Below are 13,417 nucleotides of genomic sequence, written 5' to 3'. Positions count from 1 at the left end.
AATAGGAATAACATATAAGAGAAAAAAATAGATAATTTCATTAATTCAACAATAAACATGAATAATATGATGAAACAGCCGAACATAACAATAATTAATTAAACTCGAAGGTGATCATTTGTTCTGAGAGAAATGATATATACTAAATTGTGCAATCTGAGGATAAAAATGATAATAGACAGAAAAATACTAACACAATACATCAATTACGAGATGGTTAGGGTTGGGAAATGAGGTGTGAAGTAAGGTGCGTGTCACTTAGATTTGATCTCAGTGTGTGTTTCGTTTGTTGTGTTGAAAAAAACAATGGTTGACAGTTATTAAGTTATTAAGTATAGGGTTAGTAGTGTGCGTTCGTAGAGTGGCGTGTATTTGAAATTGAAAGAAGGCAACTTGTATGCAAGGTACGGGTGGGTATAGGAGGGCAATATTTACTCTGGCACTAATAGGTACACTTACTTTTAATAGTGACGAGGAAGTGTTGGTGGTAGTAGGTAGAACTGCGACTTCATCGCTGTGCTGACAAGGGTTCGCTAAGACTTGGTGAGGTAGGTGAGCTGGATTGGCAAGTGTGGCAGGGTTAGAGTGCGAGGATACATCTTCAGTGACTTCGTCAGGAGGGTAGCACATGCGTGAGTGGTGAGCACGAAGTAATAGGACAGACATGGTCCGGGTCAGAAGAGGAGTTGGTAGCGATGGCTGAGAGTTAAGGGAGGCGAGGAGACACTTCGACAGGAGTAACTTGTAGGTAGATCAGCAACAGGCGTCGGGGAGTAGCATGGTGGTAGGTGCATTTGCGTCGGCGTTGTGAGGTTCTTGAACACAGCTGCCATCAGATGTAGCGAAAGGCCACTGCAAGCCACCAGAATATTAGCAACACGTGAGCACTGCTGTCACCAGATGTAAGCAACACGTGAGTTGGGAGCACCGCATCACCAGATGTGAGCGAGATAAGAGATGGACTTGGATGGGTCAGTGAAAAGGGGCTTTTCACTGACAGTTATGAGACCCCCAAGGGCTTGGCGAACAACCGAGGCACGGCGACAGATCACAGCCTCTCGACAAGGGTGGGGACTCCCCTGTCGTCCCCCGAGAGGAGTCGTGTGCCCCACCGGCTTCGCCACAGGACAAAGCATTGGTAGTGTATACGAAGCCCTCTTTGAAATAGTAACTCATGAGACATTTGCGGTGTTCGGGTTCTTATCTGTTTAATTTTCTTATTTCGTGTGAATGGTAGTTATATTGTATTTATTGTGTGTCTGGTGTTGGGGGCGCCACGGGTGTTATCTACGCGCCAATATTGCAGTGTGTTGATTTTTTGTATAGTTTAAGATTTATAGTTTTGTATAGTTTTGATTTATAAGTTATCAATTATATGTTACCTATGATTACTAAATTAGAAGTATCGTCGATGTTTGCTTTTACCCATATTATTATTCTGGCAAAAGAAGGGATAGAAGATCTAATGAGGCTGAATAATATCAAGTGAATTACTAATCATTATTGGCCCTCTGGGTGGAGGACGAGGTGGGTGGAGCTGGACCCTGTGTGCTTGTCTCTCCCTCTCTGCCTTATGGACGTGTCCTTTTATGCGGCGGTTCCCTTCGAGGGCGGATGTTTATCCCTGAGCGAAAGAGAGAAGCCGGGTGACATCTGCGTCCTGCCAAGGAGAAGGGCAGCTGCTTGGACGGGGTGTGAAGTGCATCCGGTCTTGCTACGTATTATTGACAGTATGTATATGTATATACTTATGTATGTGTGTATACATATACATATTATATATATATATATATATATATATATAGATAGATAGATAGATAGATAGATAGATACATGCATATGTGTGTGTGTACTACAAACACCTATTATGTATATATGTATATATATTTATATATACATACATATATATATGCACACGCATACACAAACGATTATACATATATGTAGTATAATATATATATATATATATAGTTATATATATATATATATATATATATATATATATAGACGCACACATACACAACCGTTTATATGGTATAATATATATATATAGACGCACACACACACAAACGCTTATGAATGTGTGTATATATATGTGTATGTGTGTGTGCGCATGCGTGTGTATTATAAAGACACTCGGACATGTGTGTGTATATGTACTGTATTTTTTTTAAATATCCCCTAAGAAATATATTTAGCAAGGGATTAGAATTTTAAATATATTTAGTTCGTTTGATAGTAGGACTACATACAGTAGATACCCAGACTGATGAGACGAACACCTGCTAATGATGAAATCTGGATAGCTCTAAGGTATGATAGCGTGTTGACTATGAATATAACCGCAATATCATAATTTATTAAAGCGAAAAAATAACGGATAAAAGATAATTGAATACGCCCCGTATTCTATAGATCTGATGCACACGGCTCTCAAACTCTTGCTCTGTGCACGGCTCGCTCTCGCTCGCTCCCGCGCTCTCGCTCTCGGTTTGAAATCATTTTTCACTCATGGCCTCTAAAGTATTCTAATTTCTTAATATTTTTTGCATACGATGAATGAATGATTTTATAGTTAGATTTGGTTTGACATTACTGATTGTTTATCGCTTCTTTAAGGATTTTTACCAAAATGATATAATACACAGTTTAGGTCACAGTATACAGTATACATACATATCTTATCGCCTGTCCTGTATTATACTTAAAAAGACATGATATAAAATCATCCTAGCTATGTTACGCATGCATAAAATATATAGAAGATTAGTTTCAGTTCAATCGTTAAAAGCTTAACTGGCAACGGTGAGGCCCCTGCACACGGCACGCAGCTGGCTGTCTTACGTCAATATAAACATTGTACACGTGGTGTCCGACACAGAAGCTCAACTAGCAGTACATCCATTTCGTGTGATCGTGCTCAACTCGCATTGAATTTCACTCAAGATGCCTGGTCCCTGCTGCATTGGTAAGTGTTTTTTAGTGTTGTAATATCATTTATTCGTACTACTGGCATAGATTGAAAAGTAATAGTGGGCATTTTTTTTTATCCGTGTCGGTCTTCTCACTTTCCAGTCTTAATCATGCCTATTGTTGTCGCGAACAGGTAGTTGTGCCGAACGTACGGCACGTGTAGATGCCACTGTTCTTTCTCCTTTCTTGATCAGTATCATTTCTTATCTAGTGTACGCTTGCAGAACCTAAACTACTAGAACCCCGATATAATAAACTAGTCCACATGTTTGAGGCCTCAGACCTAAGGGGTTGTATCTTCTCTTCTGTTAATACGAAGATTATTAATTTAGTATGAATTCTTGCCTAGATTTTAGCTTTGCACAATTTTACGGCATAACCAAAAAATTAGATATGGGGGGGGACGGGTATATTCCCCGGCTTGAAAAGATGCCCTTATACCTCGGTACTATATTCAGGGGGGGGGGGGGTTAAAAACGACGCCCTTGTATATCGCTGATATCTTGATGATAGTCTTTCCAGCAAGCGATCCTGTTATACTTTAATCATAATGTGGAAGGTGCCTCTTCACTTTTTCAGCGTATGATAAACTTGATCGCTTTTTCTCATGACTGATCTCTTAATCACACGGCCCATTACTTTATCGCAAGCCTTTATTGCAGATTAGTTTTAGCTTGTTTTGGGCAACTGTTGCACTTAATTTGATAGCCGTCTTTTCCAATTAGTTCAATTAACTCTTAGGTACTGACGAGTCCAGTTTGCTGTGGCATGAGTATGAGGGCGAGCGCGAGCCCTGCATGTGCGTATTTGCGTGTGACCTGTGCGGGTCTCTGCAATGTCCGATCTCTTACGAAAAGATAACAATAGGCCTTCCAGTAGTGTAAGAATTGGCCTTTTTATCATTAAGGTTGAGCCATAAAATGGTTTTACATGTTTCCTCCCCTCTTTTTCCTTGCTTCAATCCATCCTTTCCTTAATCACCATGTTTACTCCCTCTCGCTCTTTCCATATTCTCTGGACTCTTCCACCCTCTTTCTACATTCCTTTCTTAACACGCATATTTCCCCTCCCCCTTACCTCCTGCCCCTTTTCCTAAATGGAAAGGGTTTTGTGGCGTCCTCCGCCCCTGAATAATTTGGGAGGTGTTTCAACATTGCAGTAAATGCGAGTGCGCCGAGGGAGGCTGCAAGACAGGATGCGTGTGCAAGAGCTGTCGCTGTGAACCCTGTGAGAAATGTAAGTATTTCTTTCCAACTTTTACTCGATTTCACCATGTATTAATCGCATGTCTAGTTATAATCGCTTAAAATCGTGTCGTTTCTACAATTATAGAATATGGTCTTGTGTAGTTGGTAAGATGTAATTGTATAGCCACTACATTCAGTATTTACCCACTTCATCCACTTAGGAATGGAACTATTTTCAGACTAGAAAATAAATCTAAACTCTAACTCCTGTTTTACTATTTCACAGGCACAACGGGGTGTTCTTGTCCCTCGAAGGAGGACTGTGCCAAGACTTGCCCCAAGCCATGCAAGTGTTGTCCATAGGCTAAGCGCCTCATGGCTGCCTGCATGACGATCTCTCTCGTGCGGCGGAGTGAGCAGGAGGAGAGGGAGAAGACTATGAAGATTGGGACCAGTGTGTTTTTTGTTATAGGTTAAGAAACCTCTACTTCTATAGGTTTATATTGATTCTGACATAAATTATTCTGTTAATGAACTCTTTTTTTTTCTAATAAACGAAGAGACCCCCCTTTTATTTTATTAAATAAATAAAGAGTCAAACTAGAATTTTATTTTCCTAAATACATGCAAGTCCGGGGTCCTAAAAGGATATACTTAAAAAAAAAAAAGCACTGAAAAGTTTCCACGGTAACCGTTTCCTAAGCTTAATTTTGTTGTAAGAATATCGGTTTGTTACTGTATACGCTGCTGCATATTTTTAAAAAAATTATATATATATATATATAAACTTTCTACATTTATACAAGCTGCAATTGTGCTTCCAATTTTTTTCTGATTTTCATAAACGCTTGTGTATTATTATGCGGTGGTGGGGGGGGGATAAAGCTAAACTGGTGAGTATTGCGAAAATGACATTATAGCCGAATTATTAATTTTAAAGAAAATGCAAACGACTGCATCATTTAAGGACTCGAAAGCATTCGATCGTTGTAATAAAATGGCAGATGTTTCCTTTCGTTGTGTTAATTTGGTTCCAACAAACGGTTTCAAAAAAACTGAAAGCTATGGTATGGTAGCAGTAATCCATGATCATATTCATCCTAGGGGTTTAAAAACTTCTCGGTTTATGAGCAATGCCAAAAAAATAACGTAATCGTTGTTGTGTGTTAATTCTCCCATATACTTCACTATTTTATGTAGAACGGCCTAAAAATACAGGAAGACAAATCTAGAATGCATTCTGAGGATTTTGCTTGCATTTATAACACTATGATGGAAGTACATGTTACAGTACGGGAGGGGGGGGTCTTTTTAAGTAATCGTAACCATATGCTCAATGGTCCCTTTCCATTTGTGGATGGGCAAACGCTTTCTTTGCGAGTAGTTGGACATAACACTGCAACAGTAAGTCCTCGCCGTCTCCATCACACGTGCTTGTTTGGACTTTCACGCTGTGTGCTTGCGTGTTTTAGCCTTGCAAAATCGCCCATGAAGCGATAGAGGATGCCTCTATCGCTTCATGGGCGATTTTGGAGAACGTTGGGGCCCCCTTTTTATAAGATTATCTTGCTTGACATTTTAATTTTGGCGGACAAATGATTTAGACTTGCATACCAATTTCGTCCTTGTAAATAAATTTCTAATATTTGAGTGGCAACGTAGTGGAATAGTAACTGGCGATGAAATGTAGTCCAAATTTGTCGGCAAATTCAAACTATTTCTCAAGTCTGCATTATATACAAATTTCATTTAATCAAATATTTTGCGTACCTGATTACTGTTTAATGTGCATGTAAAGTTTATACCGGGTTTTACATGTGTCATCTCGCCACATCTAGTCGCTCATCCCGATATGTATACACAATCCCTGGAATAAGTGATTACTTGTAAAACGCCTCACAAGCCATTCGGACCGGGCGGCTCATTTGTAAACCTCTAGCGAAGGACAACAAATTTATTATTCTTACTTCCTTTTTGTAATCTTACCATATATATAATGTAATGAATATATAGAGCCTGTTTATTTGATTGCACACTCGCACAGAGCGCACGCCCCCACACATTCCATTCAAACGTTGAAAGCAGTAATCGTGGGTTTGGCTACCATTCGGCCCTTACTAATCTCAAATTTGACCGAGGGTCAAACAACCATGACCAATTAATGAAGCCAGCCATTTGAAAGTGGTTTGCAGTGTTTGTTTATTTTACGGTTTATTTTTTTGCTTAAGTCTAGTATTAGCAACTTGCATTATTTAACGCTACATAAACTTCAGTTTGGGTTTGGGACAACCATGTAAAGAAAAAATAAGACGAGCAGTAATCACTAACCTAGGCCATATTTCGTCCCCTATCCGCATGCCTAGGCTCGGAAAAGCCGTTAAGGTGAACTTAAATATATCGTCTTCAGTCTAACTACCAACACAAGATTATGAGAAAGTATAATTTTGGAAGTTAAAAAGAGCAGAAATGTGTGCAGCGTGTGCATAAGCAAAATTTTTGTCTAACACATTAGACTGTGAAAGGCTTCTGAACAATGGTTGACTAGTTGGCAGTGAGGGGTTACAACGGTTTGGCTCTTTAATATTGAAGAGTTCTACACAGTGAAGGAAACACACGAGACAGTGTCTTAGGGAAAGTTAGGTCGGACACACTCCCGCACCCGCCAACTGGAGGCTGGTGGTGTGGAGTGTGATCTGCGCTCGATGAGTGAACCGATTTTAAACTGGGTCATCCTCAGGCCAACGGTGAGTGTCCACCAGACACGTGGCATGAAAGTAAGTATAGGCAGGAATAGTGAGGCAGCTGCAAGGAAATGTGGGGGGAGCGGGTGTAGTCACCGATTCCGTCTGTTAATGACCTTCCATAGCAATATGGTGTGAAAAAGAAGCATAATTTGTCTAACCCCTTAGACAACAGACCACATGACTGGTTGCCACATGGCTCAGAGTCGAGTTAAGAAAACCCAAATCAGCGAAGGCATAGATGACTATTTTTTCTGATCTCTTCTGACCTCTCAGTTTTTTCCAGCGCTTGACGTGATAAAAGGGCAGTCCAGCCTTCGCATTCAGGGCTGGATGGCCAGACACGTGACTCCGCACAAGGATTACCCCCAAAACATCGTTTCGTGTGTTCCCTTTCTGTATTGTACTCTTTCATAATAAAAGTCAGCCGTCATAACTATGACTACCCCTGCTAGCCATTGTACTAGGGTTCATAGACTTACAAAGTTCGATGATGCACTTTAGTTTACCTACGCAAATCTACCTACATGGACGGGCCTGCAAACATGCCTACAGCCATATTGTTATACGAAATGGTCGTGTGTGTGTGTGATGTATGTATTGTGTATATATATGTATATATATAAATAAATATTATCATTATTAATATTATATATATATAAACATTTGTTTGTCTGTCTCTGTATATGGAACGAGTTTTTCCCCCATGCCATGTCTTCATTCCCCCCATGATTTTTTCCCGTTGTTCGTGCCACCTCAGGGTAAGTTATCTCATTGTGGGCGGAGCTGTCTTGGGGTCAGGATGAAGTCCTCTCTTGCTTCACCACTGCCTATCGCGTGTGGGTTCTACTAGCACGCTACTTTCCTAACAGATGGTAGGCTTTCATAACGAATCAATTTTCTCCCTTATTATTTGATTATTATCTTATCGTGAGGTTAATAGCTTTTGAAAATAAGGATCGGAATCTAGTTGAATTCCCGTGTTCTTTTAGTACAGGGAACACGTTTTATCAACGATCTGAAACCTTTAAAGGCCAAATGTACACTTTCTTTGACAAGACTGACTTTTCGTTGAAATTTTAGCTCATATCCATTTGGGTGTCCGGGAGTTTAGTTATGTTGGTGTGTTCTTAATGCAGGGGTCTAATCATTATCGTGTTACCTCCCCTCCTCTGTCTCTAATACATGAGAATTAACGAACGGAAGGAAGGACGGCGGTTACACAACACTTGTTGAAGCTTAAACACATTATTATTATCATTATTATTATCATTATTATTATCATTATTATTATCATTATTATTATCATTATTATTATCATTATTATTATCATTATCATTATCATTATTATTATCATTATTATTATTATTATCATTATTACTATCATTATTATTACTATTATCATTATTATTATTATTACCATCATCACTATTACTTGAAATCACATTCCATGAAATATTACAAATGATCGCGGACATGAAGGACGTTACTTCTGAAATAAGATTTTTAATATTACTCGTACAAATGAATCCGGAGTTCCTGCACTTCTTTTTTATGTGAAATAAGGTGAAGATTGACAACATAAATAGCAAAGCATCACACACACAGACACACACATCGAGGTAAGTACACTTCACTGAAGTAGTTAGACCGTCAGTTCATTTGTAAGGGTCTATGAACCCTAGTGCAATGGATAGCAGGGATAGTCATAGTTGTAATGACTACTTTACTCTTTATTACGGAAGAGTACAATACAGTAAGGGAAGACACGAGCTCACACAAAGAATGAATCACAAACACGAAGATTAATGTTCAGTATAACAATACAGAGTTAAATTAGCAATGCTATATATACAAAATTAATTCAACATATGCGACAGAATGTATGCATTAAGGAATGGCCACATAAAAAAAAAATATTCGCAAGCTTTCTGGCGAGCAAATCTTCTTGGGGTCGGAAATTCTGAAACTGCCGAGTTAGCCATGTCTAGCTATGCATGTTAGTCTTCATCGACGGGGGTTCCTATACCCAAAATGCCCTACAATGAAGCGAACTGAGCTGGGAAAATCTATAAATAACCTGCTCTCTTCTGCGTATCTGTGGTAGGCGCTCATGACATTCCCTAAAGGTATTTAACTATAACAAATCACGATCACTTGGGATTTACCCAAAACATGCAAGCAACTTCTAGACGGTGAGAAAAGTGTGATTAATAAGCGAATAATTATTCTAGCTTAAACCCTAGCACTACATTAATTAACAAACGTAACTATTGGTCACACCGACTCAAAAGTTGCGGATCAAACGAATAACTTTGGTTTTACCTGTACCTGCTATCGCAAAGTCAGAGCATAGATCTATTAGGGCGATTTATACAACCCCCGGGTTATGTCAGGCCATCCCTGTGCACTGTGATATGGGGAAGAACCTAATGCTATAATCGTAATAATAAATTTCTATAAAATCGCGTTACAAGCTCCGTTCTAACGCCGATAGAACATGTCATCAATGAGCAATGTAATGATGCTATGGTTATCCCCAGGGTGTCAACAACAACAACCAAATCACGGGAAAAAATGAGCAGTCATTTTCTCATGACGAGAAAATAAATGGTATGATATTTATAATAAAGATAAAGTCATGAACGCATTAAATTCGTTGCGGTTGGAACTATAGAAATAACTAATAACAAGAGAAATAATCAAATACTTGATTATGAACGCTAGTCATGTTTGTTTACCAATTCAGTGATCACACAGTAATGCAATCCAAAGTCAAAAGAAAGTGTGAGAACCTGCCATTTGCTGTCACTTAGCACTTTTACTCAACAAACCTGGAATGACTGCACATATGGCTTAATACATTTATGGGAGAAGGAAAGGAAGAGGCCCAAAACGTGTACTACATGATTTTGTAGGCATGGTGGATCATGGAAGCTGGTCAAGTGGGGTTATGCAAGCCAAAAGGAAGCAATGACCACCTGCCCCAGTTATAAGAGTACCCTAGTACAACGGCTAGCAGGGGTACTTATAGTTGTTATAACTGTTTGACTCTTATTACAGAAGAGTACTGTAGTAGTTGGTGTGCAGCACTCTACCACTCACCCCTTTCTACAGGAGTGATGATATTTCCCCGGGTCGTGAATTATAAGGTACGAGATGGGCAGGGGAAAAAGCCGGGCAAAGTTACCTCCTAAGCCTACAGGAGAAGAGAGACCAAGTTCTGTTTTCCATGGCATTTATTGTTGTCACCAAGGTTACATATCACAGTCGAGTTGGTTTATGGAAAACATACAGGCAGTGACACTGAACATAAAAAAAAAAGCACTGATAAAATTAAACACAAATGTTGCCCAGCCCCACTTACACCCCTTCACAACTAGGTTTTCCCACCAACTGCTTGCCGGTGGCGATTCCACCGCTCACTCAGCCAAGGGGTTGCTGCCTTTCCAAGTTGTGAAGGGGTTGGGTGTGGACTACGAGCTTTCTCGGACAAGAAATCATTTGGTGTTCTCCTGGAGGTGGGGCATTTAATACAGAAAACAACAAGGGCGTGCCGATGGGTGTCAGCAAACGCATTCAATTAAAGAAAAGCACCCCAAGTGGCAACATGGCAATCATCCGTTCGCATAACTGAATCCGCGAATCCGGGTGCGTTCTTGTACCGAGGTATACATCATACTACAGCCCCTCCCCCGGAACGGAAAACGCCACACCTCCCGGAGTCCCAGTACCCGATAGCACCATGTACAAATTTATATAAAAACATGATACAAAACTCGAAAATGTAAAATTCAAAAATATATTTAAAATGCAAGACTAGTAAAATATCACAATATGGAAGATATCAACACAAGAACTTTTTTTTCTCTCTCTCTTCTTACACATTATAGTTTTTTAGCTGATGTTCAAGGACCCGGGCCCATGGTTCAAATCCAATCAATAACCTCACTACCATAAATGTTTCGAGTCACACACACAACACCTGGTCAGTTTCCTCGAGGTAGTCCACTTCAGCAGCTGGAGTTTAGGGGCATATCTGGTTGGCATGGACTCTGACGGCACGGTATGGTGATCGCAGGTCCAAGACATCGTAACTAACGGAGCCCAACCGCTTCTGTACACAGCAGGATCTATGGTTCCCTAGGACCTTATGTAGGACCAGAGATCCCTCCTCGTATGGGCCTGAGGTACGTGCTCATACTGGGCCTTGTTAGTCTCCTGCATCTTCCGGCTCACTTCAACACCTAGCCAGCAAGCGTCTGCAAGACGTGCCAATATCAGGTTGGGGTCCACAGCCTGGCGGTTAATCAGGCCCTTCCCAAAGAGCACCATAAGACCCGTCAGCAAGTATAGCGGCTGGTCCCTCACAGCACGGTGGATGGATGAGTTCAAGGCGAGGCGAACAGCAGGAAGATGGGTGGGCCACTGCGAAGGAGCCTGCCGAGCCAGTGCCACCAGCGCATCCTTCACTGTCTGATTGGTGCGCTCCACCACCCCATTGGACTGGGGGTGATAGGCCACTGTGAAAGAGTGTTGCACTCGCAGGGCCTCTAGAAGTGAGTGCCACTCGGTCAGGTGGCCCAAATAGAGTCACATAATGGTCGTCAAAGGCCCATAGCACTCTGTCGGCCTTCTTATCAAGCAGTGAGACCAGCTGAACCATGTGTGATGGTTCACAATGGAGAGTACATGCTGCTGATCCCCGCAAGTCCATAAGGTCAGCTGACACTGTCACCAGTGGGACCTCTGGCAGTGGATGGCCTTCCATTGGGGCGCGTCCTGCCACACCCTTGCGCTGCTGACATGCATGGGAGGCTGCCACATACTCCCTCACCAGATGATACATATTGGGGAAGTACCAGGCGCCCTGCAGGTTCTGGAATGTATGGTGGACCCCAGGATGGGTGGCAGTCGGAGGGCAGTGGGCTTGTCGTAGTGCCTGTGTTTGGAGGTGTTTGGGGACATAAACCTGCCTCACTACCCGATCAGGAAAAGTCACAGGTAGTACAGAACACCTTTCTCCACCTCAAAGCTGAAGAGTGCAGCAGGAGGTCTCTCCCCAGGTACAGCCTGGCGTCCTTCCAGCCAACCCAGGGGGTCCTCGCATGCCGGGTCCCATAGCTGGTGCTCCCTCGTCTGAACAGCTGTCATTCCAGTGAGGTCCATCTTATCAGCAGCGTCATCATGTGCCTCCTGGGCCTGTTCTAGTAGGCGAGCTGTCTTCATAGATGGAGGTACATCACCTGCTGGTCGTGAGAGAAGGTCCGGCACATGGTTGCTGGCCCCTGTCTTGTACTGTCTTAAAGTCATAACCCCCAAGTTCGTATGCATACCAAGTGGGTGCTCTTCGTGCACCTGGAATATACCTCAACCAGGGGCTGGTGGTCTGTCCAGATTACAAACCGTCGACCGGAAACATACAGGTCAAATGCACGGACAGCTTCTACCACACCCAGCGCCTCCAAGTCAATGACGGCATAGCGGATCTCGGCGTCCTTTAAGGTGCGGGACCAGTATGCAACAGCGTGTGGCACATGCTCAGGACCAACAAAGAAACCCAAGAGCTTTACCTGGTGCTTGGCAAACTCACACTTCTCAAGGTTCAGCTTCATCCCTGTTTTGTGCAGAAGAGCCAGTGTCTCCCGGAGATGTTGTAGGTGTTCATCGAAGTTCGCCGATGCAACCACCACATCGTCCAGGTATGCAGGGGTGTGACATCCCAATACAGATGCCAAGGCAATATTCATTGTCCGCTGAAATGTTGGTGCAGTGGAGAGGCCAAAGGGAAGCCTCTGAAACTGCAGCAGTCGATGGCCATCACTGAAGGCAGTCTTTGGGCGATCGTCAGGGTACAAAGAGATGGCCCAGTAGGCTGACCGGCCGTCCAGAACAGTGAACCAGGCGTGTCCTGACAGAGAGTCCAACATCTCATCGATGTGGGGAAGGGGATAGGTGTCTGGGGTCGTCACCTGGTTCAGGTCCCGGTAGTCGACACAGAAGAGGTGAGAACCATCCTTTTTCCGGACTAGTACCACTGGTGAAAGCCAGGGGTTCGAGGATGACTCTATGACACCTTGAGCCAGCATACGGTCACACTCCATGCATACCACTTTCTTCATTTTCTGTGGAAGTCTCCACTGTCACACACAAACTGGGGTGTCTGTTGTGGTGATGATGCGATGTTGCACTCCTGGTACGTAGCCTATGGCCTGCTTGTCCCTGAAGAAAAAAGTTGGGAACTGATCTAGGACTTCACGTAGCTGCCCTGGTCTGCAGTAAGATGCCCGAGGGCTATAGGAAGGGGCATACCAGCTGCCTCAGTACCACAAGTACCCAGGCCTTCAGCAGCACAGGCAGCTCCCGACTCGTCACGTTGGCAAGCTTTATCAAGGGCAGGCGTGTCCAGGAACACAAAGAAGTCCACCTCCTCATACCCAAAGTCCAGAACAAGCAGCAGTACTATCATAGTCATCATCCAGGAACTCACCGCAGTGCAAAAATTCACTCTCCCCT

The 13,417-nt window shown here is 42.4% G+C and overlaps 1 protein-coding gene across 1 annotated transcript; it reads right to left on the bottom strand.

Moving 5' to 3' along the window:
• Window positions 1-11,044: 11,044 nt before the first annotated feature.
• LOC119584602 lies at window positions 11,045-12,214 on the bottom strand. Its single transcript, XM_037933291.1, has 3 exons — window positions 11,930-12,214; window positions 11,499-11,843; window positions 11,045-11,407 (listed from the first exon to the last, which is right to left on the bottom strand). The coding sequence occupies exons 1-3, from the start codon at window positions 12,212-12,214 to the stop codon at window positions 11,045-11,047; spliced, it is 993 nt and encodes a 330-aa protein (XP_037789219.1).
• Between the last annotated feature and the right edge of the window lie 1,203 nt (window positions 12,215-13,417).

The sequence above is a fragment of the Penaeus monodon genome, chromosome 18 (assembly GCF_015228065.2).
Source record: "Penaeus monodon isolate SGIC_2016 chromosome 18, NSTDA_Pmon_1, whole genome shotgun sequence".
In the NCBI taxonomy this organism is placed as follows: Eukaryota; Metazoa; Arthropoda; class Malacostraca; order Decapoda; family Penaeidae; genus Penaeus; species Penaeus monodon.
Note: the sequence above shows the minus strand (reverse complement) of the source record. Positions and strands in the feature narration are given on the sequence as shown.

What these genes read in the sequence shown, in the direction of transcription:
- LOC119584602 (XM_037933291.1), bottom strand. Translation starts at nt 12,214, where the DNA reads ATGACTTTAAGACAGTACAAGACAGGGGCCAGCAACCATGTGCCGGAC. An exon ending in CTGCACTCTTCAGCTTTGAG is followed by an intron (nt 11,844 to 11,929) that starts GTGGAGAAAGGT and finishes CTCCAAACACAG; the next exon opens with GCACTACGACAAGCCCACTG. An exon ending in GGGCCTTTGACGACCATTAT is followed by an intron (nt 11,408 to 11,498) that starts GTGACTCTATTT and finishes TATCACCCCCAG; the next exon opens with TCCAATGGGGTGGTGGAGCG.